Here is a 21,696-nt window from a genome sequence, read left to right as displayed (position 1 = left end):
TGTCTGAACAGGGTGATTCTGTAAATTGTACATGTCTGTTTCAATTATCTGCCTATCCAATTTATTTAATGTGGCAATCTCAACCTGTCCAAGACTGGCTTATGAAACTTCATTTCTCATATATTGTTACTGTCCAAGGGAACTCATTAGAAATTTATGCTTTTGAGAAACTGTTGAGTCCTCTTTCATGTATAAATAAAAAGTAATTGGTTAGAAAAGATGCTTTGATCTGTAGGGTAGAAGCAAACAGAAAGGCAGAGTGCCCTGTTTTTGATGATCTGTTACATTAAAAAACATCCTCCTGCAAGTGCTAAATTCTCTCTCTCTCTCTCCCTGAATTCTTTCTCTTTCTGTCAATCACAAAGGCTTACCTATATAGACACACCTAGGTGTACATAAGACTGTTTGGCACATTACAGTAGTGGCCAAAATTGTAGAAACCTTTTGGGAGAAGTGTACATTATTTTTGAGTTTTGATGGCTAATAACACCACTTTTGGGGGAGTAGTACCATAAAATCATATCTCAATGGAAATATAATTTAATCAATAATGTAATGCAATAACTTTTATGAAGGATTTGCTACTAGAATAGCAGTTATAAAGAAGAAATGCGAAACACATAGAAAAAAATGAGATATTCAAAAATTATCACCATAGAAAAAATGAGATATACCAAAATTATCACCATGTCAGTTAATACTTAGTTGAGTAACCTTTAGTATGAATTACGGCCATACAACGTCTTCCCATGGAGTGAACCAAGTCTTTTAGTTCTGCAGCTGTTATAATGTGAAACCAAGATTGAATGATTGCTTCTATTAACTGGGTTTTATTGCTGGCTATATTTGGCTATAGCTTTTCATAGAATACAGATAATTGAACAAACTATGTTGCATCACGTTCTTGATTACATTATCTTTCCATTGATATATAATGTTATGGAACTACTCCAAAACAAAATGGCGTTATTAGCCATCAAGCCTCAAAAATGCCCTTTTCCCAAAAGGTTTCCATAATTTTGGCCACTACTGTATGAGCCCTTCCCTTCCCTTCTCTCTCTTTCCCCTTCTCACTCCTCTCTTTGAGACATTCTTGACTCCTGGTGACTGCCTGAACAAGTTCATGCAGTTTTCTGAGCAAGATTTTCAGAAGTGGTTTCCCATTTCCGACTTCCTAAGTTTGAGAAACAGTAATTTGTCCAAAGTTCAGCTGGCTTTTTGCCTAAGGCAAGACTGGAACTTACAGTCTCCAGCTGTCTAGCCCGGTGGTGCTTTTAACCACTATACCAAACTAGCTTTCATAAGTCTCTCTAGTGTCACCAGAATTTATTTCTTTGATTTATATTCTGGCTTTCTGAATTTATTTATTTATTTATTTATTCTTAGCGCTTATAGACCGCCCCCTCTCCCAAAAGGGACTCGGGGCGGTGTACAGTCCATATCAAAAACATCATAAATAACTATAAAATTTAAACAATTAAAATTATTAAGTGGATAGATACATAAATAAGAGGAGGATAAAAATAGACAGAACTGTAATTGCTAAGTAAATAATTTAAAATATACAGAATTTAAAACCCCAGTGTCCTATAAAATTAAGTCCCCTAGAAAACCAGTAGGAAATATATATGTAGTCGAGGTGGCTTAGACAAGTCAAACAACTAAAACAGAACGTAAAAAAAGTTTATAAAAAACCCCCAAAACCTCAGAATAAAATTAACCCTTCCATTCAATATTGAAGAATGTTCTCCTCTGCCTTTCCCAGCCTCTGGATGGAACCGCAGAAATGGGAACAGCGTTCTTTGAGCAATACTACTAGCAACAGGATATTGTTATAGACAAAGAAGGCAAGGCCTTGTGGGATGCCAGTTAAATCTGGTCTCTTCATCCCAGGACATACAAGCTCTTCTGAGCCCCTTTCCCCCATTTGGCTGCCCCTTTCATCATCAAACTGGCTGCTAACTGCAGGAAACTTTTTCAATTTTTGTTGGCACTAGCTGGGCAGCTCAAAAGCCGAGCTGCTCTGAGGCCATCCCCTTTCCTAGTTTATTCACTTCCCACTGAGATCATGATATGGAGAAAAAGGAATCTTGGCTGTCATTTGATCCTTCAAAGGTTGTTCCAAAACATTAAATAACGGAAGCATTTCCTATTAAGAAATGGAATGGCTCATTAGCAGACCCTCCTCGGTTGCCCTGCTCGGTCTTAGCCTCCCCAAAACAACCAGAGACTTTCCAGAGGGAAATGATGCTCCTTTTCTTGCATTTACCAGTTTGGACTTATAAATAGCCGCGTCCAGGATTGCTTTGATGCTCTTACATTCTCCTCAAGGAGCAAAACTTCCTGAATTGTTGTTGTTTTTACTGTTGATGGTGGGGTGCTGCTTATTATTTTTACCACTTGCTTATTGGCCCAGGGGTGAAATGTCTGCTAACGGTTTGCTTTGCACGTGTATGCGTGTTGTTCACCCGAACTGGTAGTAACCAAATGCTACCAGTTTGGGCAAACCAGTAATTCCGAGGATCACCTGTGCTCCAATGATCAATTGTTGCACAACTGATCGTTGGAGGTATCGGTTTGCCCGAACCGATAGCATTTCACCCCTGGATTGCGTCAAGGACTGCGTTGGGAAGCTTAACTTTGATGTCTTACTATAGAACATGAAATTCAGATCAATTGGTAAGGGCAGGTGTCCTAGCCTGCCACAGAGAACAAGACAGAAGGAAATAAAAGGGGAATGTGAGACAGAGTAAAGAGAAAGACAATGCAGAAAGAGAGAAATTACCTGCCTACTTACTTACTTACTTATTTGATGGTTTTCATGCTTGAGGTAGGACTAGAACTCACAGCCTCCTGGTGATTGGCGCAAAGTCACCCGATTGGCTCTCATGGCTAAGACAGGACTAAAACGCAATCTCCCAGCTTCTAGTCTGGTGCCTTAACCACTAAATCGAACTGCTGGTCTATCCACTTGTTGCCATGACATTTCTTGATTAATGCTCATGGAATAAGTCATGGAATAAACGTGCAATGATTCTTTTTCTGAATGTTGGATTTCTCTATGAATGTAACAAAATACATCACGCAATGCTCTTCTCCATCTTCTGCAGAACAAGGACTGGTTTTTTTTTTAGTGGCATTGAGAATGTAATTACCATTGGGGAGTTTCTTAGAAATTTGAATTGCTTTGTAGGGATTATGTTGCTGAGAGCTTAATTTGGGAATACCGCATTATCTTGTTAAGGTTTAATATAACTATCATTTAAAAGCCGGAGAAGTGTAATGGTTGAAGTGTGTTGTGGTCTCCTGGCTGAGTAATGCAAACTAGACAGAGTAGTGTAAAAAAAAACAACAACAATGGTTCCTTTACATCTTCCTGCTTTTGATATCTCAGGTGCATCACAAAGACTTGTAATAAAACAAAGCATTTGCATAGCGCTGAGAACAGATGAAGGCTGTACATCTGCTTCCTTGCCCAGATACATATATCTGCCCCCAAGGTTTCCATAATTTAATAAGTGCTTTGTGCAGGACAGCCTGCTTCTGATTAAATTAGTTTGTAAATCAAGCGGAAATACTTTATGTGCATGGATTTTTACAGCAAATCAGATTGTCCTCCCCTAATTTTTTCTCACCAAATAATAGAATCTTATTTGAACCTTGAAGAGATTAATTATAGGTATTTAGAGTGGAAAGTGGATAACTTCTCCAAGAATGGATCCAACAGAGCAGTGGTGGGATTCAATTTTTATTACTACCGGTTCTGTGGGCGTGGCTTGGTGGGTGTAGCAGGGGGAAGGATACTGTAAAATCTCAATTCCTACCCCACTCCTGGGGAAGGTTACTGCAAAATCCCCATTTCTTTTCAATCAGCTGGGACTCGGGAGGCAGAGAATAGTTGGGGGCCGGGTCAGTCAGAGATGGTATTTACCGGTTCTCCGAACTACTCAAAATTTCTGCTACCGGTTCTCCAGAACTGGTCAGAACCTGCTGAATACCACCTCTGCAACAGAGGACTAAGACAAATGTGAGCTCTCAATTTTTCACCCATACCTTTCTCCCAATTTTCCAACATCTCAACATCTTGAAGAAGCAATTTTGAACCATAGGGTATCTTCCAGAGGTTTCCCCCAAGAAAAGAGGGAAATATATGCTTATAGCATCTTAATTCTAACAACTAAGCTCACTACCCATGTTCCCATGCTTCACAGTATTCGGCCACTGATTCGTTCCATCTCCTGTATCTATTATTCATTTATTCTGCACCCAGGTTTCTTCCACTGATTTAAAGGCCAGTGGGATGCTCCTTTGATTAGTGAGCTTCTAGAAAAACCCAATTATCCTGCAAGTGGTTATCAACAGTCCAAAATATTTCCCAGCAGTTGCCTGGTGTGAAATAGCAGACTGTACGCACTTGTGATTTCTCGGGTCTCATATTCAGGCATTTTAAAAGCATGGGAAGGGGGGGGGAAGGACAATAGTCAAGATGCATCTTGTCCTTGTTGAAGAGAGTTGTGTACTAAAGATCCCAGGGAGAAATTGACAGTGGAGACAATCTACAACAAAAGAAGGAACAAACTTTCTTGCCTTCTCAATAGGAAGGTGAATAATCTGCAGTATATGTGCCCTTTGTCAGATCTCATGGGATGCCTCCAAAGTCATATTGTTAAAATTCAGTGACAGGAAATTTAGAATGCAGTTTGGGGATTGGTTTATTTATCTATTTATTTATAGGGATGCAGTGACTCAGTGGCTAAGATGCTGATCTTGTCGATCAGAAGGTCGGCAGTTCGGCGGTTCGAATCCTTAGAGCCATGTAACAGAGTGAGCTCCTGTTCCTTGTCCCAGCTTCTGCCAGCCTAGCAGTTTCAAAGCGTGTAAAAAATGCTAGTAGAAAAATAGCGACCATCTTTGGTGGGAAGGTAACAGCGCTCTGTGCACCTTCAGTGTTGAGTCATGCCAGCCACATGACCACGGAGATGTTTTTGGACAGTGCTGGCTCTTCAGCTTAGAAATGGAGATGAGCAGCGCCCCCTAGAGTAGAAAATGACTAGCACACGTGTGCAGGGGAACCTTTACCTTTATCTTATTTATCTGGTCTTTTTAAAAAGCAAAATAGTCTTCTGTTAGGATTATGTTTTTTTCAGACCAAAAAACCAAGAGATAACATTTTAGCTTTTTTCTGATTGAATGACCTCATGAGGCCAGGGCCACACCCACTGTATCTGTTGGATGACCTAAATCTTCTCATATTTTTATTCTTTCCAGCCCAACAGAATGCGAGGAAAAAATATGCAACAGGCTTTGCCCCTTGGTCTGTCTGTTTGTCTGCCTCTCCATCCATCCATGTTTGCGCATACCTTGGCTAGTCCTTAGGGAGAAAGGGCAGACATCCCTGCTTAGAGAGAGACTCAACACATGACATCATTACAGCGCAGAGAAGACAATACAAATGCCTCTTGTGGTTGTTGCTAGTAAAAGAATCCCAGAAGCCTTGCTCTGCTTGCATTCTTCCCCTCTCTCTTTTCCCTCCCCATCCTCTATCAGAAGGATACATCTGAAAGCTGAACAGGATGGGATCAAATTTTGGTGCTGGAAGAGTTTGAAAATGGGTCAGGTTCAGCAAGGGGCCAAGGGAGAACGATCCAGACTCCCCCAATCATCCAGTACACTCCTAGGGGAAAAGCAATTGGAGAACAGCTGACTCCTCCATTCCAAAGACCCCTCCCTCATTCCTCCCAATTACATGACCCTGACCTGCCCTATTATGAAAGGATTAGGAAAACTTCAAGCAGACATGCTGTGCAGTTCCCTATCTTTTTCCAAGTGCAGAATCTGGTTACAATAGCAATAGCACTTAGACTTATATACTGCTTCACAGTGCTTTTACAGCCCTCTCTAAGTGATTTACAGACTCAGCCTATTGCCCCCAACAATCTGGGTCCTCATTTTGCCCACCTCAGAAGGATGGAAAGCTGAGTCAACCTTGAGCCTGGTGAGATTTGATCTGGCAAACTGCTGGTAGCCAGTGATCTGCAGAAGTAGCCTGCAGTACTACAATCTAACCACTGCGCCCCCGTGGCTCAGTGTACAAGTACAAGTTGTCCACTCCTGTCCAAAGGCAAAAGGATCGTTTCCCCTTTCCCCTCCTCCCCCTCTCCCCTTCCCCCCTTTCCCCTCCCCTTCCCCTTCTTTATTTTGTGATGTGCAAATTCCAGGAACCACTGGAATTCTAGCAATATGTTCATTACTTGTAGGGTAATGTAACAGCATCATTAAAGCCTAGGAAGCAATTTTCCCAGAGAACCTATACTTAATGGTACCAAGGTGGAGATGCTCTGAGTCTCTTTCTCATACTTCTGCCACCCTGGGTGAAAAATTCTTCTCTAATGACCCTCTTTCCTCTCTTAAGTAACTTTCTGCCTCCTCTCTGTTCCTTGTTAGACATTCCATCTTTCCCTCCCTCCCTTCCTTCAGAATAAGGGCAGAAAACATAATTGACCAAGATGTCTCTTGTAATGGGTTTGTAGACCTTTCCATCTGCAGGCCTGATTTGAATTAAAATGTAAAAAAAAAAACTAAAAACCCTGATCCATTTATTGTGATAGTTTACTTTTGAGGAAGGTATATTTTAGACGGGAAAACCTTGAACCTTACTGGGGCTGAAGCAGGGGAAAAATTCATGCTGGAGTCATGATTGCTTCTCCTAGATTAAAAAAGACAGAAAATTTTCATTTTGAACAACATCCTTAAGGTAACATGAGGTTGGTCCTCCCCCAATTAATCGGTGCAAATGCCATTCTCGTGGCTTGTGCTAAACTTGAAACCTTTACAGCTTAGAAACCTAAGCAAAGCAAACAAAAAACAAAGAACCCCTTTCTTTACATTAGAAATTATAGTTTATACCTGGCTAATCTTCTGCTTGCTTGCGGTAGGCAAATTACAGGTCTCAACTTGGCCCCGGGACCTTAATGCCTTGCTGATGATTACAATATAAAAAGAAGAATCACTTTAATGAGAATACTATTCTCCTTACGACCCTGCCACCTTCCCCGCACCAACCCCAAACTATAGATTCAGAAAAGAGCTGCTAAGAGCAGTGAATTATGCCTTTTGATTTCCACATTGTGCTGTTTGTTTTTTAGTTCAGTTCCTTCTGTTCCTTCTGTGTGTGAAGGGTAATAGGATTGCTTTCTCCTTCTAAGGTGAACGTAAATATCAAGTTCTGCCTAAAATTAGAGGGTGCAGTAAAGCTTGCCTGGCAGATGATATATTTTTTTTCCACACAGAGCCTTCCCTGCAAAATGATTGCCTGCTCCGTTTGTCTTTAATGACATCCTTGAAATTGGGGGTTGAGAGGGAAAGACTCTCTGTTAAGTCAATAAATGCATATCTCCAGTTAAGTCTGTTGTCTGAGATGTCTGTTATGATTATTATTGTAGGTTGCCAATAATAAAAGGAGGGAGTGGGCAAGGGGCTTTGATAATCCAGCCAAATTGCCCAAGATTGCATATTTACACTGGGACCCCATCCGGAGAATCAGAATAGCTAGTTGCAAACATTCCCAGGTGAATGGTAAGTGGCTGCCCTACCTGATGGAGTCTGGCTTGTTTGTGCAGTCATAAACCCAGGTGCTGTTACATAGCATCTAAGAGAAATTTGAAAGAGGAGATAACAACTTGGTTAATGTCCCTTGAAATCACTGCCTGGCTTTAAGTCCCCACTACAGCAAGAAGCAACAATGCTCACGGTTTCAATGTTTTCCCAGACATCCCCCTCGGTGCTCAGGTTCTACACCCATCTGACTTTTTATTCTTCGCAATACAATGGATGTTAGAAAGGAATGATACAAAGGGCTGATGACTCTGCCTCTCCATTGACAGGATAATCCTTCTAAAATCAAACATCTTTGAACCAGATTTGATGATGTTGAAAAATCTAGTAAGATTTGAGATTCAGAATTGAATAGATCTGAGGAGCTGGGGGGGGAGGGAAGGAGGACGGGAAGGGAAAAGGAGGAAGGAAGGGAAGGGGGAAGGAGGAAGGAAGGGAAGGAGGAAGAAAGGAAGGAATTTGGAAGAGGATCAATATACAAGAGAGGCAATTGGGCAGAAATGCTGAATGCTGCCAATTGCTCTATTCAAAGCCCACAAGAGTTTGGAGGCAGCCTGCTCTGGACTTCTCAGTGCATACATAGACAGCACAAGGGATGAACAGAAATACAGAGATGCAATATAACAGCTGGCTGTATGGAAGAAAATAGAGACGACCCCAATGGCCATGTCCAGTAAAGGTGTTTGGAAAAATTCCCAAAGCTACATTTGGCGTGCTTTTGCAATCCATATTTTATTTAAAAGCTCTTTTAATTAAACATAAATAAACAAATAAATAAAGACGTTAGCATGCTGGAAAGAAAATGGAATGGGAAGGGAATGGGAATGGACTAGAATAGAATAGAATAGAATAGAAAAGAACAGAACAGAATATTCTTTATTGGCCAAGTATTATTGTACACACGAGGAATTTGTCTCCAGTGCATAAGTTTGTTTTTCTAGCATTGTATTTCATACAAATAATAATGCACAATCTTTAGGGCTGACTTCCATAATATTAACTAATTTAAGATTTTTGCCCCATAGCTTCTGAGAATAGTAAATAAAGAGGAGGGGGCATCATAAAAGAAAAAATATATATACTAGCTTGAATGTAATCTGGAAGGGTTGAAATAGCTCTGTAGCACAGATTTTCCTAGCTCCTTCTTGTAGGACTCAAAAGCTTTTTAAAATGATGAATCGAGATGAAGCATAAAATGTAGAAACTTCAGAATTCCCTAATATACAATGCTTCGTTTTATTAAAAGCTCAAGGTCTACCAACTCATATCCTGGTGGTCTATCAATTATTTAAGCATGGCTTTTGACCATAACACTACCTCATGCTGTTCATCATCATCACCACACACCACCCAATGGGAATAGCAGGAGCAGAGATTGAGCATCAGACGTACATCTTGTTACTTTTCATCAACTGAAAAGATCTGTTATCTTCCCTCTCAATCTTCCATGGCTTCTCTTTTGCTTTGAGTTAGTAGGTGGCTTGCCTTGGTATATGCAAAATGGAATTAATCAGTTCCTATAAAATATACATGAGCAGGAATTGCCTGCAGATCCACCAGGCATATATTTGTCTGAGTGCTAATTTTACGGAGGATAGAGGGGTTTCTATCTGGTGTAATCAGCCCAAAGTGCTCAGGATTATGCAAACACCTTCAGGTAATGGAATGGTGTGATTTTTTCCTTTGGCTGTTAACATTTCTGTTCTCAACATGTTCCTTCTAATTTGATGTGAAAGTTCCATTCTTCACTTCAGGACAAGTATCCCGAAGTTGATGTGTTACAGTTCTTAGAGTGTTAAGAGAGATCAGAAAGGCCTTGACATTTCCGAGCATTGATGTTCACAAGATTTTCTTGGGCAGATTCTTTTCTTAACAACAGCTTGAGCAGGAAAACGAACTTGGAGGAAAAACTTTTGGGTCAGAAAGAGAGCTGATTTTCTTTTCTTAGGGCCTTGTTAGGAAGAATGGATGAAGAAAGAAAACCATGATAAAAAATACACCTTCTGGTTTCCTAAATACAGCCAACATTATCTCTTCTCGTGTTCTTGCAAGCATACGTTTTTGTTAAAATATTCGTGACTGGGAGAGACATGGGAACAAGGTCAGCCAATGAATAGGCATAGCAACTAAGTCAGCCAATGGGAGCTTAAACAGATCTGAGTATGTGCAGAGAATTGAAACAGAAACTTTTACAGACATTTCATTACCAAACTAGGTAACATCATCAATGCTGGACCTGATGATGTTACCTAGGTTAGGAATAAAATGTCTGCAAGAAAACAATCAAGCTCAGAGAGCGCCAAGGACCCCACCTGAAATATTGTTAGAGACCTGGAGTCTTTGGACAGTTATACAAATTGATTGATTGATTAAATAAATAAGTTATTTTGAATGAAACTGAATGAGAATAATAGGGAAGCTCCCCTCACCCAAATGTATTGTTTGGCACAGCCCTAAGCTAAATAAATAGTAAAAAAAGCTCAAAGATCTTCAAGTAGCTCTTGTTTTTTAATGGATTTATTTCCCATAAATGTTTCCAGTTTAAACATGCTCTCTTTGAAGTAAGTTCTATTGATTTTGATTGAATTAATTTTCGAGTAAGACCACTATAAGGTTACAGCCTTCTTTTAATTTCCAGTTTATGAACCACTTATATTTTGAGTGCAAGCATGGGGGTTATGTTGCTTTTTCCCTAGAGAAGTTATTTGCCTCCCTTCTTCTTCTTTTCCTTTTTAGCTGAAGAGATGCCATTGAATTTTTGATGGTTAATGTTGCTTTTATATGCTTAGTTATAGCTTTGCTCGCCTGGCTGAGTTCCAATTTTGTTTTCCATATCCTGGTAGTCTGATTACTCTTATTATTTTTATATGAATACCACCTTCAGGAGGCATTCCAAACATGTATTAAATAAACAAATGATCCATGCATGGTTTTCGAATGAACTTTTGCTCAGGCGATCTCAAAAGTCCAGTAAGGGAAACGGGGTGCGTGAAAACAAGCCATCTATTTGGAAGATGCAAGCTTTCCTATTTACACTATCAGCCATGCCTGGCCTCCACTCGATTTAATGATATGAAAAGAAAATCGCCATAGAGATTCTGCTAGGTTGAAATGGCAGAATGCACCATTATTCCATTGCAATAATCCCCATGCCCTGAGGACGTTATCATAATAGCTCAACTCCAAAGTAATATATACAAACAGATTGTACTTGGGAAAGAAGCGAACTAAAAATACAAGTAGTCCTTAACTTACAACAGCTCGTTTAGTGACTGTTCGAAGTTACAATGGCACTAAAAAAAATGGACTTCTAACCATTTTCCCCACTTATGACCATCACAGCATCCCTTGATTTATATTCGGATGCTTGACAACAGGTTCATATTTATGAGGGTTGCAGCATCTTCTGTGAGCTTCTGACAAGCAAGGTCAATGAGAAAGTCAGATTCACTTAACAACCATGTTACTCATTTAACAACTGCCATGATTCACTTAACAAATGTGGCAAGAAGAGTCATAAAATGGGCCAAAAGCTCACTTAAGAAATTTCTCACTTAGCAATGGAAATGTGGGGCTCGATTGTGGTCATACGTCCAGGGCTACCTGTATGTGTGAATTCAGGAAAGTTGTATACAACAACGTTATGCTTTGCATGGAAATGGATGGATGTGGCTTGCAAGATTGCCTAATTCACAAGTTGTGACTTTAGGTGGCTTAAGCTAGGATTGAAAGCACAAAGCAGAAATATTGAAATACACATAAAAACACAAAGACACAGTCTGAATGAGGACACATTACAACGGGACGATTTCCTCAACAATTTTTCTTTGAAAAAGGAATGGTGGAGTGGTGAAAATTATCCAGCAGAGTTTGATTTAGTGCTGGGTTCTTAAGGAGAGGATGGATCTCTGAACAGTGGAAACTCATCACCCCCTCAATATGTATAGGTAGTCCTCAACTTATAACCATTCATTTAGTGACCGCTTAAAGTTACAGTGCCACTGAAAACTTTTTCACACTTATGACCATTGCAGCATCCCCATGGTCATGTCATCAAAATTTGGTAACGGGCATGTATTTATGATGGTTGCAATGTCTTGGTCATGCAATCTCGTTTTGTGACCTTCTGATCAGCAAAGTCAATGGGGACTTAAAGGTCCCTAAATAACCGTGCAACTAACTTAACAACTGCAGTGATTCATATAACAACTGTGACAAGAAAGGTTGTAAAATGGGGCAAAACTCACTTAATCGTCTTGTTTAGCAATGTAAAATTTGGGCTCAATTGTGATCATCTGCAGAGAACTACCTGTATGCATTAGAGAAAAAAAACTGAATGAAGAATCAGTGAATATTGGAAAACTTCATCTATGGAGATTCTTAGTCATCCGGGTCATGGATGTCCCAAAAGTGCTTTTTCAAAAGGCAACTGGACTTTCTTAGTTTTCCTTGAAGATATTTCACTTCTCATCCAAGAAGCTTTTTCAGTTCTGACTGAAGAACTAAACTGAAGAAGCTTAACGTCTTCAAGGAAAACAAAGGAAGTCCAGTTGCCTTTTGAAAAAGCACCTTTGGGACGGAACTTCAATGGCATATTAAAGCTATACCTATAATGGGAAGCATCACACAAAAATAGGTGCAATTTTACATATTTTTTTAAAAGACATTAAAGACAATGGAATGGAAGAATTGAATGCACATGATTTAGACAGTCATCAGTGCTAAATTGATATGCATATCTTTCCGTGTCTAAAACCTTGCAAAATGTCTGGTTGAGGATATGACAGTATCTAAATGTGAAAAAACAAAACATTATACGCTCAGTTTTGTACAGTGAAGTTGAAAATCCACTCACCTTGGCGACACTTGATTTTTGTGCCTGCTTTTTAAAAAAAATGTTTTTGAGAGTCTTTATTGTTTTTAAATGAGAATTTTTGTATTGTTTTGCTGTTTTCATATTGCTTTTAATGGCTCGTGAGTGGCTCAGAATCGTATATTTGAGATGGGTGGCTATATAAATTGATACAATGCATAAATCAATAAAGTTGAACACAGCAAATGCATTTCCAAAATTCATCTTCTGCCTGTTCATGAAAAAAATATGAAAAAGGCATAGATTTGGAGGCTTGGATTCAAGACGAGTAAATAGCCCTCACCGAGGTTAGCTGGGATGCAATTCTGAACCATCCCCAGGATTGGCTTAAGGTTCTTTTTGTGATGTTCCCAGTTTTAGTTTTATTTGAAAAACAATGGCTACCAACCTGCTTTCCATTGAGGACCTGTATACTACACGAGTCAAAAAGAGGTCTGTGAAAATATCTACAGACCCCTCACATCCTGGACATAAATTGCTTCAACTCCTACACTCAAAATGACGCTATAGAGCCTTGCGCACCAGAACAATTAGACACAAGGACAGTTTTTCTCTGAATGCCATCACTCTGCTAAACAAATAATTCCCTCAAACTGTCAAACTAAGTCTGCATTACTATTACTATTAGTCTTCTCATCGTTCCTATCACCCATCTCCTCCCACTTATGACTGAATGACTGTAACTTTGTTGCTTGTATCCTTACGATTTATATTGATTGTTTTCCAGTATGATTTGATTGCTTATTTGTACCTTATGACTATCATTGTTGTACCTTATGATTCGTGACGAATGTATCTTTTCTTTTATGTACACTGAGAGCATATGCACCAAAGACAAATTCGTTGTGTGTCTAATCACACTTGGCCAATAAAGAATATTCTGTTCTGTTCTATTCTATTCTATTCTATTCTATTCTATTCTATTCTATTCTATTCTATTCTTCTATTCTATTCTATTCCATTCCATTCCATTCTATCCTACTCTATTCTGTTCTATTTCATATATTGTGTATGAACATATTGTATTATTCCTACTCTACTCTACTCTACTCTACTCTACTCTACTCTACTCTACTCTACTCTACTCTACTCTATTGATATGCCTTCATTGCTTGTTGATTTTAGGAGCAAGAAATGTGTTCTGATTCTTTTTTCTTTCTCTCTCTTCCATCTACTCATTCAAGTCCCTGGAGGCATAGCTTCAGAATCCCTCACATTCACTCCTCTGGAGGACATGATTTTTCTGAAATGGGAGGAGCCGGTGGAACCCAATGGTCTCATAACACAATACGAGGTATGCCACAAGATCATTTGGGGGAAACGGATACTGTGCCTTATCTCACTTATCCTTCTGCCAAAGTCAGAAAAAGAAGGTTCTTGTTAATGCATTAATTGACATTTTCTATGAGGATGAACAATAGCCTGGTAGTATAAGGGAATTCTTGCTTAGAGATGTCACATGCATATGCTGCAACAATGATGATCTTGGGAGAGATGCTCTATTCCAAATGAAAGGTAAGAGAGAATGCCACTTTTAATAGGATGCTACTACCTTGGGTGCATATACATATCTTACATTCCAGTTGAGTAAAGTAGAGATTGACCTTGGCTGATCTTACAAAGCTAAGTAAAGTTGGATGTGGTCACTACGTGAGTGACCAATTGATAGAAAATGCCAGGGAAGTTGAAGAAAGATATTGGAGGAAGTCAATGGCAAAGTACTTTTGTATTGTGACCAAGAGGACTACCTGGATACCTTTATACAGGCATCAGAAGTCAAGCTTGAATAGCATTTACATTTATTAAAAATTGCCTATATATTAGGGGACCAATTTAGTTAAATATTTTATTTTGTGTTAATGGGTAGACAAACAAACTATTGCAGCCCTTTCTTTTGTTCTTTTATCAACCAATATTTCTCAAGAGTTGTGAACCAATTTGCGATCAGAAGCAATGCTTCATCAGTTTTCTTTTCACCAGCTGTCATTGCTCATTTGAGCCTTTTAAAACAATAACAATAACCATAACAGGATCAAACCTCTTATCCAAGCACCATGGATATTCAACATACCCGAGTAATGTTGAGTGAGCTCCTGTTACTTGTCCCAGCTTCTGCCAACCTAGCAATTTGAAAGCATGTAAAAAATGCAACCACCTTTGGTGGGAAGGTAGCAGCGTTTCGTGCGCCTTCGGCGTTCAGTCATGCCCGCCACATGACCATGGAGACGTCTTCGGACAGCGCTGGCTCTTTGGCTTTGAAACAGAGGTTCCCCTCTAGGCTCCCCACCCCTAAGAGTCGGGAGTGACTAGCACATATATGCAAGCTGAACCTTTACCTTAGGTAAAGGTTAGATAAGGGTCAATGGCATTCAAGGGACTTAATTCTCTTGTGGCAACGTAGGAATTCTAGGCTGTTCCCCCTTTTCACACCAGCCTCAGATTCTGCCGTTCCTTCTCATGAAAGGGATCCCTTAAACAGTAATGCCAGGTAAAGGCCTGGGAAGGTGGGCAGAAACTGACTTTCAGTTTCAAGGACTTGCACAATGATTGGGGTGGGTCTTTGTCGGTCAGGCAAGCTTGGCAATAATTGATTGGCTTTTCTGTTATTCTCAGCCAGGTGCCGAACAGAGAGTTTTTTTTCTTTTCTTCATTATTGGCCTCAGATAGTTTTTTTGAATAGGCCTGTCTCTGCGTGTGCTTTGGCTTCTCCCAAACGCAGCCAGGCAAAACCTCCCTTCCTTCGCTCGGCTTTTTATCCCATGCCTTTGCCCTCTCTGGCATCAACAAAAATTATTGGAGCGCGGAAACTGCCGACTGAGAAAGCTTGATGCTTATCTGCACAGCTCTTCCCCACCAAGCTGAAGGCTGCCTCTCGGAGAACTGACATAGGCTCTATTGTAATTCAGGAAGCCTTTTTCTTTAATAGTCTTGAAGATTAAGGGCAACTTTATAGTTCTTTCCAACTCTATTGTCTCAACGGCAGAATGCAAGCTGTTTTCCTGGCTGTATCCGAAGGTTCTCTCCGTCTCTTGCTGTGATGATCAGTTAGCTTGGCCGAGAGCCACTCTGGGTCCTGTGCAGATTCGTGCCTTTGATGAAATATTCCCCTCTACCAAATAATGCCCTGCCTGTAGAAAAAAATCAGCCTGAGGAAGAAGAATGCTAGGTTAATTTTGCCCTGGTCTTGCTTATTTTCTGTGTGCAAGGATGTGTGTGTGTGTGTGTGTGTGTGTGTGTGTGTGTTGCAATATTTGGTTCTGATTGAAGCAATGTCTGGTACAGTTTATATAAGGGGGGAGGCTATATAAATTCAACAAGCAAATCAATCAATCATGAATCAATCAATCATGATCTCAGGAGCCATGGTGGTGCAGTGGTTAGAGTGCAGTACTGCAGGCTACTTCTGCTGCCTGCCGGCTGCCTGCAATTTGAGCAGTTCAAATCTCACCAGGCTCAAGGTTGAACTCAGTCTTCCATATCCTGGTGGGTAAAATGAGGACCCAGATTGTTGGGGGCAATAGGCTGACTCCGTAAACCTCTTAGAGAGGGCTGTAAAAGCACTATGAAGCGGTATATAAGTCTAAGTGCCATTGCTATTGCTATCTCTGTGTTCTGATGATTAAAGCATATCCCTTTATCCTAGATCAGCTACCAGAGCATTGAATCCTTTGACCCAGCAGTCAATGTGCCCGGCCCACGACGCACCGTCTCCAAGCTCCGGAATGAAACTTATCATGTTTTCTCCAACCTTCATCCCGGGACAACCTACCTTTTTTCAGTAAGAGCACGAACTGGCAAGGGCTTTGGTCAAACTGCTCTGACTGAGATCACCACCAACATCTCAGGTAGGTTGGGAGAAGAGAAATGCATTTGTTTGCTGCACCACGTTGGTCTGGTTCAGAATTAAGGAAAGTTTGGGTGCCTGATTCCTCTACTTTGCAGATGGATGGTTTGCTTGGATGGTCCTTTATTTTCTCTTATAAATGAATGGTGGTTTTTTGCTGAAAAACAAACCCATTTTGAGGGTAAGCCTTATTTTACTGTTCCATGGCAGTGTTCTGACCTAAGCTTCTTTAAAAAGCATGAAGCAGACTCTTGGTCCTGGCAAAACCTCTTTTATTTACATGAGTGTGAATTCCTTTTATTCACAGTGAGCAAGGCATGGCAAACTGTGCCCGTAAGCAAGGCATGGCAAAAACAAAGGCAAGTCTTTCAGAGGAATATTTATCAACACGAACCTTATCTTGCTTGGAGAGCTGTCAGATAACTAGTTTCCAAACACAGGGCAAGGCAGCATTTGGCACAGAGTCTCTTATAATCACAAACAGAACTTTCCACTCTTGAAACAACCAAAGGAATGAATTGTTTCCTGCAAAAGCCCACTCCCCTTTCGCTCCTCTTTTGTTTCCTATGGGAGGGGCCAATCACCTCCAAGGTGTGGATTTACTCCCAAGTTGACCCTGCTTTCTTAGTTGTTCTTGTCATCTGACAGCTCTGCGCATGTGCACACTGGGATCAGGCTCCAGCTGTTCCTCTGCCTCACTGCTGTCTAGCTACTTCTCTGCCTCCAATGCAAAAAAAGGGGAGCTACAGATGTGGTATACATTCCTTTCCTGTGTTTTGGCTCCTATAAGTCTTCATTTTTCTCATTGAGTTCCTGAGTAGTTTCACTGTGAGTTCTGACCATTGTTAAATGTTAACTGTTTAGGCTGCAATTTTGAGCCCATTGAAACCCACCATTGGTGGGTTTCAAATTTTTTTAGAACCTCTTCTGTAGGTGTGGCCTGCTTTGTGGGAGTGGCTTGCCAGCCATGTGACTGGGTGGGAGTGGCTTGCTGGCTATGTAACTGGGTGGGAGTGGCTTGCCAGCCATGTGACTGGGTGGGCATGGCCAACTTGTAAAATGTGGTGAAACTCACTTAACAACGTGCTTGCTTAGCAACCAAAATGTTGGCTCAGAAACTCTGGCATTTGAAGCACGCAAGTCTTAAAGCTGTCAAGTTACAAGACCCTTGCACCCCTAACCCTTTAGAGAAAAAAACCCCCAGGGGTGTTCAAACTTGACAGCTTTAAGACTTGTGGACTTCAACTCCCAGAATTCCTCCTCTTGCTCTTCATCTTGATGATGTGCGGATGGGGGGGGGGGAACTGGAACCGGTTCTAAACGGAACTGTAGATTTGTGGAACCTCTTCTATAGAACCCACCCCTGAAACCTACCCACCAAATGGTTCCATATAGTCCTCTCAGATGCCCACCTAGGCCAACACCCAAAGCTTCTTCCTCATTACTACCGCTCTTAATACCTTTCCAAGCAAATAAAATAGTTTCAGATAGCTCTTCCTCTCTCAGATGCCATTTACACTTACACCTGATTTGCAGTGAAGCAATGCATTTCAGCACTCAAATGTGAAAGAAGTGGGTTGAGAGATGGGAGAGATTCATTATCTCTTCTAGCTTGTTATTTTTCCCTGTTCAGCTTTATCCCTGTCTGGATGAATTTTCAGAGTGACACCAGCGCACAGAAGACCCTTCTCTAGAAATAAGGAAGCAGGGGATGGAGTGGGGGACAGACTTAAAAACTGTGCAGAAGACTGCAATGCGTGGTGAACTTTCTTGAACTGTTGCAACCAGTGGTGGGATTCAACCGGTGTAACAACCGGTTTGGTGAGTGCGTGCTTTGTGCACACAGTCCTTTTGAAAACAGTTGTAAAACTTACCTTCTAGTGCAGCCCCCGTGAGTAAAACAGCTGAGGTGTGGCAATCCACTCTGCCGCGCCTATCAGCTGGGCTTCAAACAAAGGAAATATAGGACAGGCTAGCGCAGGGATGGGTGGGCCGGGCCAATGGATCCACGGAACTACCGGTTCGTGCGAACCGGTCTGAACTGGCTGAATCTCATCCCTGGTTGAGACCCTGAAACTTTATGAGAGCCCCATAAACAGTAATTTATTAGTGAGGCAGGGGAAGGGCATAGCACAGGTTTCAAGGCAGGGGTAAAAATGCTGCTGGCTCACACTAGTTCGCCCAAACCTGTTGTAAAAATGCTACCGGTTCGCCTGAACCGGTAGTTTTAAAAAAATCCTACCGGTTTGGTCAAACTGTTATTTCCAATGATCAGCTGTGATGCACGATTTATATTAGCTAGGAAAGCAGGATGTCCTGCTTTCTAGCTAATCTAAATCATGTGGCACAGCGGATTCCCCCCTCACTGTTCTACTTACCTTTGCAGTCTGTTTTGGACGCTCTGCACATGTGCAGAGGTGGCGCGTGCAAGTGAAGCAAGCGCACCCATGATTGCACATGTGCACGCTCACATTGCTACCGAACCGGTAGCAAAGGTAAGTTGATTTCACCCCTGCTGGCATTTCTACATCTGTTCACATCGCATAAATATTCATGTATGATTTCACATTCATACATTTAGCATCAGGATCACGTGAAGTGTTAGTACTGCTTTATACTGCACTGGTAAGATCACGCTCAGAATACCACATCCAGTTTTGGTCACTATAATACAAAAAAAGAAAGAGTGCAGAGAAGAGCAACAAAGATGATTAGGGGGCTGGAGACTAAAACTTATGAAAATAGTTACTGGAACTGGGTATGTTAGTGTACCGAAAAGAAGATGATTCTTTCTCTTGAGTAAGGTCTCGTGCTATCAGTCACGTGGAATGTCTTGGGCTTCTTTGGATTTACTCCTGTAATCTATTTTGGCTGGTGCAATAATCTGGAACCATACAATCCAACTAATCAGGGATTAAGGGTGTGCAGTTCACAATAAATCTCTTCCATTTTGCAGTCTCTGTGGACAGTGCAGTCTTTTGGTCTGGTGGGTAGTTGGTAGATTTTTGTTTTGGCTGTTCTACAATATTTTTGAGAGAGAGCAGTGGAGATTGTGGAAAAAAACCGAATATATTGGATAGCTGAATATATTCTCAGAATACATTTATTTTCCTCAATTCTACTTTTCCTTTGTTGTTGTTAGTCATGTCCGACCCCATGGACAACATTCCTCTAGGCCTTCCTGTCCTCTACCATCCCCCAGAGTCCATTTAAGCTCACCGCAACTGCTTTGGTGACTCCATCCATCCACCTCATTCTCTGTTGTCCCCTTCTTCTTTTGCCCTCAATCGTTCTCAACATTAGGCTCTTCTCCAGTGAGTCCCTCCTTCTCCTTAGGTGGCCAAAGTCTTTGAGTTTCCTCTCCAGGATCTGGCCTTCTAAAGAGCAGTCAGGGTTAATCTCCTCTAGGACTGATCACCTTGCAGTCCAAGGGACTTGTAGGAGTCTTCTCCAGCAACATAGTTCAAAGGCCTCCATTCTTTGGCACTCAGCCTTCCTTATGGTACAACCTTCACAGGCATACATTGCAACTGGGAAAACCATCGCCTTGACTATACGCACTTTTGTTGGCAGAGTACACTTTTCCTAGGCAATGCTTAACGTACATATTTTTATTCCAGGTAATACTTTCACAAAGGCTTTTTTTTTAAAGTCCCGTTTTGTTCAGTGAAAGATGCATACTCGTGAGTTGCGTTCAACATCAATCTCTGTGATACGGATGTGGTCCTTTTTGACAACTCTTTCAAATCTGCTCCCTCTGAAAATGGTAGTGAAATTCTTTCATGTCCCTTGTCAAGCTGAGTTAGCTCCCCAGCCTCTCCGCACCCACCAGATTCACTAGCAGTCTTGCAGAATTGATACTCTGGATTTCACACTGCAGTCTCAAGCGGATGTTTCGGCATTCGAACGCCGTGTGTTTTGCTTGAGCTGATGGGGGTCACCCTTTATCCCATTGTGCAGATCTCCTTAAATATGCCTCTTCCTAAAATAGATTCTTCATGCTCCAAAACTCATCCTGCTTTTTCCTAGATAACCTGCTGGCTGAATTCAAATGGAAAACAGTATGCATTACAACCCTGCTGGATAATTTACTTGCATGACGGTCCGAGAGCTGTCTTGTTTACACTGCAGAGTATTCTGTGCTGGAACACCTTTCCGAACTCGGTGGAGCGGCTTTGATAGGATCTATGAGTAGGGGTTGATCTGGGAGAGGAGAAACCGAACCCTGCCATCTCTGGGCCTTGCTGCGAAGAGTCTTAGAGAAATGATGATTATCTGCATGGGTGGGAAATCTTGTCTTGAGGTGCCATAGGTAAGGTGGCCTTGCTGAGTGAAGGACATCTGTAGAGATTCTCAGTCATCCAGGTCATGGTTGTCCCAAAGGTGCTTTTTCAGGAGGCAACTGGACTTTCTTGTTTTTTTTTTACCTTTTGAAGATGCTTCACTTCTCATCCAAGAAGCTTCTTCAGCTCTGACAGGATAGTGAGGAATGGAAAGATTTATATTCCTTGCAGACAGCTGGACATTTGCATCCTTTTAGAACAGGGTTGTCAAACTCGATTTCATTGATGGACACAACAAGGTTGTGTTTGACCTCTGCGGGGGTGTGAAGGAAGGGGGGCATGGCCAGGGTGTGTGTAATTAGCTCAACATCACTCATGTTGGGGGTGCTCTGCCAGCTAAAACAGGCTCCCGAGCTTCATTTTCGGCTGCAACGATCTCCTGCAATCCTCTGCCAGTGAAAATGGAACTTAGGAAGGCTGCATGCAACCCTCGCAAGCTCCGTCTTTGCTGGCAGAAGCACCGCGGGCCAGTCCTTCACTGTTTCCAGTGTGGCTTTGCGGGCCAGATCTAACCCCTCTCCTCCTATGGGCCAGTTCTGTTCCCCGGGCCTTGAGTTTGACACCCTTGTTTTAGAGGGTTGTTGAAGCGCTTGGAGGTTTATCTGTGTCCTCATGATCACCTCTTGTTTCCTGTCGCAATGAGCCAAACATGAGACTTAAATGGAGGCTTGAATAACAATCAGCATTTAATCTTTGATCAAAGTTTAAAGACATGATAGTCAGTTGTTCCCAACATACCTCAAGGATATACAGGAAAGAACTACCCTTCAGAGAAGGTGTAGCTCCTTTTTATACAATTAGAAACATCATCACTAGCTTTATCAGCCTTGTCTCTTTCCTGTTCCCACGATTGGCCATTTGGCTCCCTGTTGTGAAGGGCACAGATCAAAGGTGAGATACGTTCTTAGGCAGAAGGGGGACATATCAAAGGTGTCAGTTTTACAGCTCTTTACAGCTCCATTCCGGGATAAGTTCCATGCCCATAGATTGCAGATTGATAAGAGTTCCAATGGCAAGGTTCA

The 21,696-nt window shown here is 41.4% G+C and overlaps 1 protein-coding gene across 4 annotated transcripts in view; it reads left to right on the top strand.

The window, feature by feature from the left end:
* Positions 1 to 21,696, top strand: part of PTPRU (protein tyrosine phosphatase receptor type U) — a 274,199-nt gene that overhangs the window by 126,499 nt on the left and 126,004 nt on the right. For all 4 annotated transcript variants that reach the window (XM_081962455.1, XM_081962453.1, XM_081962454.1 and 1 more), the window contains exons 9-10: positions 13,672 to 13,781; positions 16,131 to 16,332. In XM_081962455.1, the coding sequence (XP_081818581.1) occupies positions 13,672 to 13,781; positions 16,131 to 16,332 (312 nt within the window). The remainder of the gene's footprint in view (positions 1 to 13,671; positions 13,782 to 16,130; positions 16,333 to 21,696) is intronic.

The sequence above is a fragment of the Natrix helvetica genome (assembly GCF_964273705.1).
Source record: "Natrix helvetica genome assembly, chromosome: 9".
Taxonomy (NCBI): domain Eukaryota; kingdom Metazoa; phylum Chordata; class Lepidosauria; order Squamata; family Natricidae; genus Natrix; species Natrix helvetica.
This window is presented reverse-complemented; position numbering and strand designations above follow the sequence as displayed.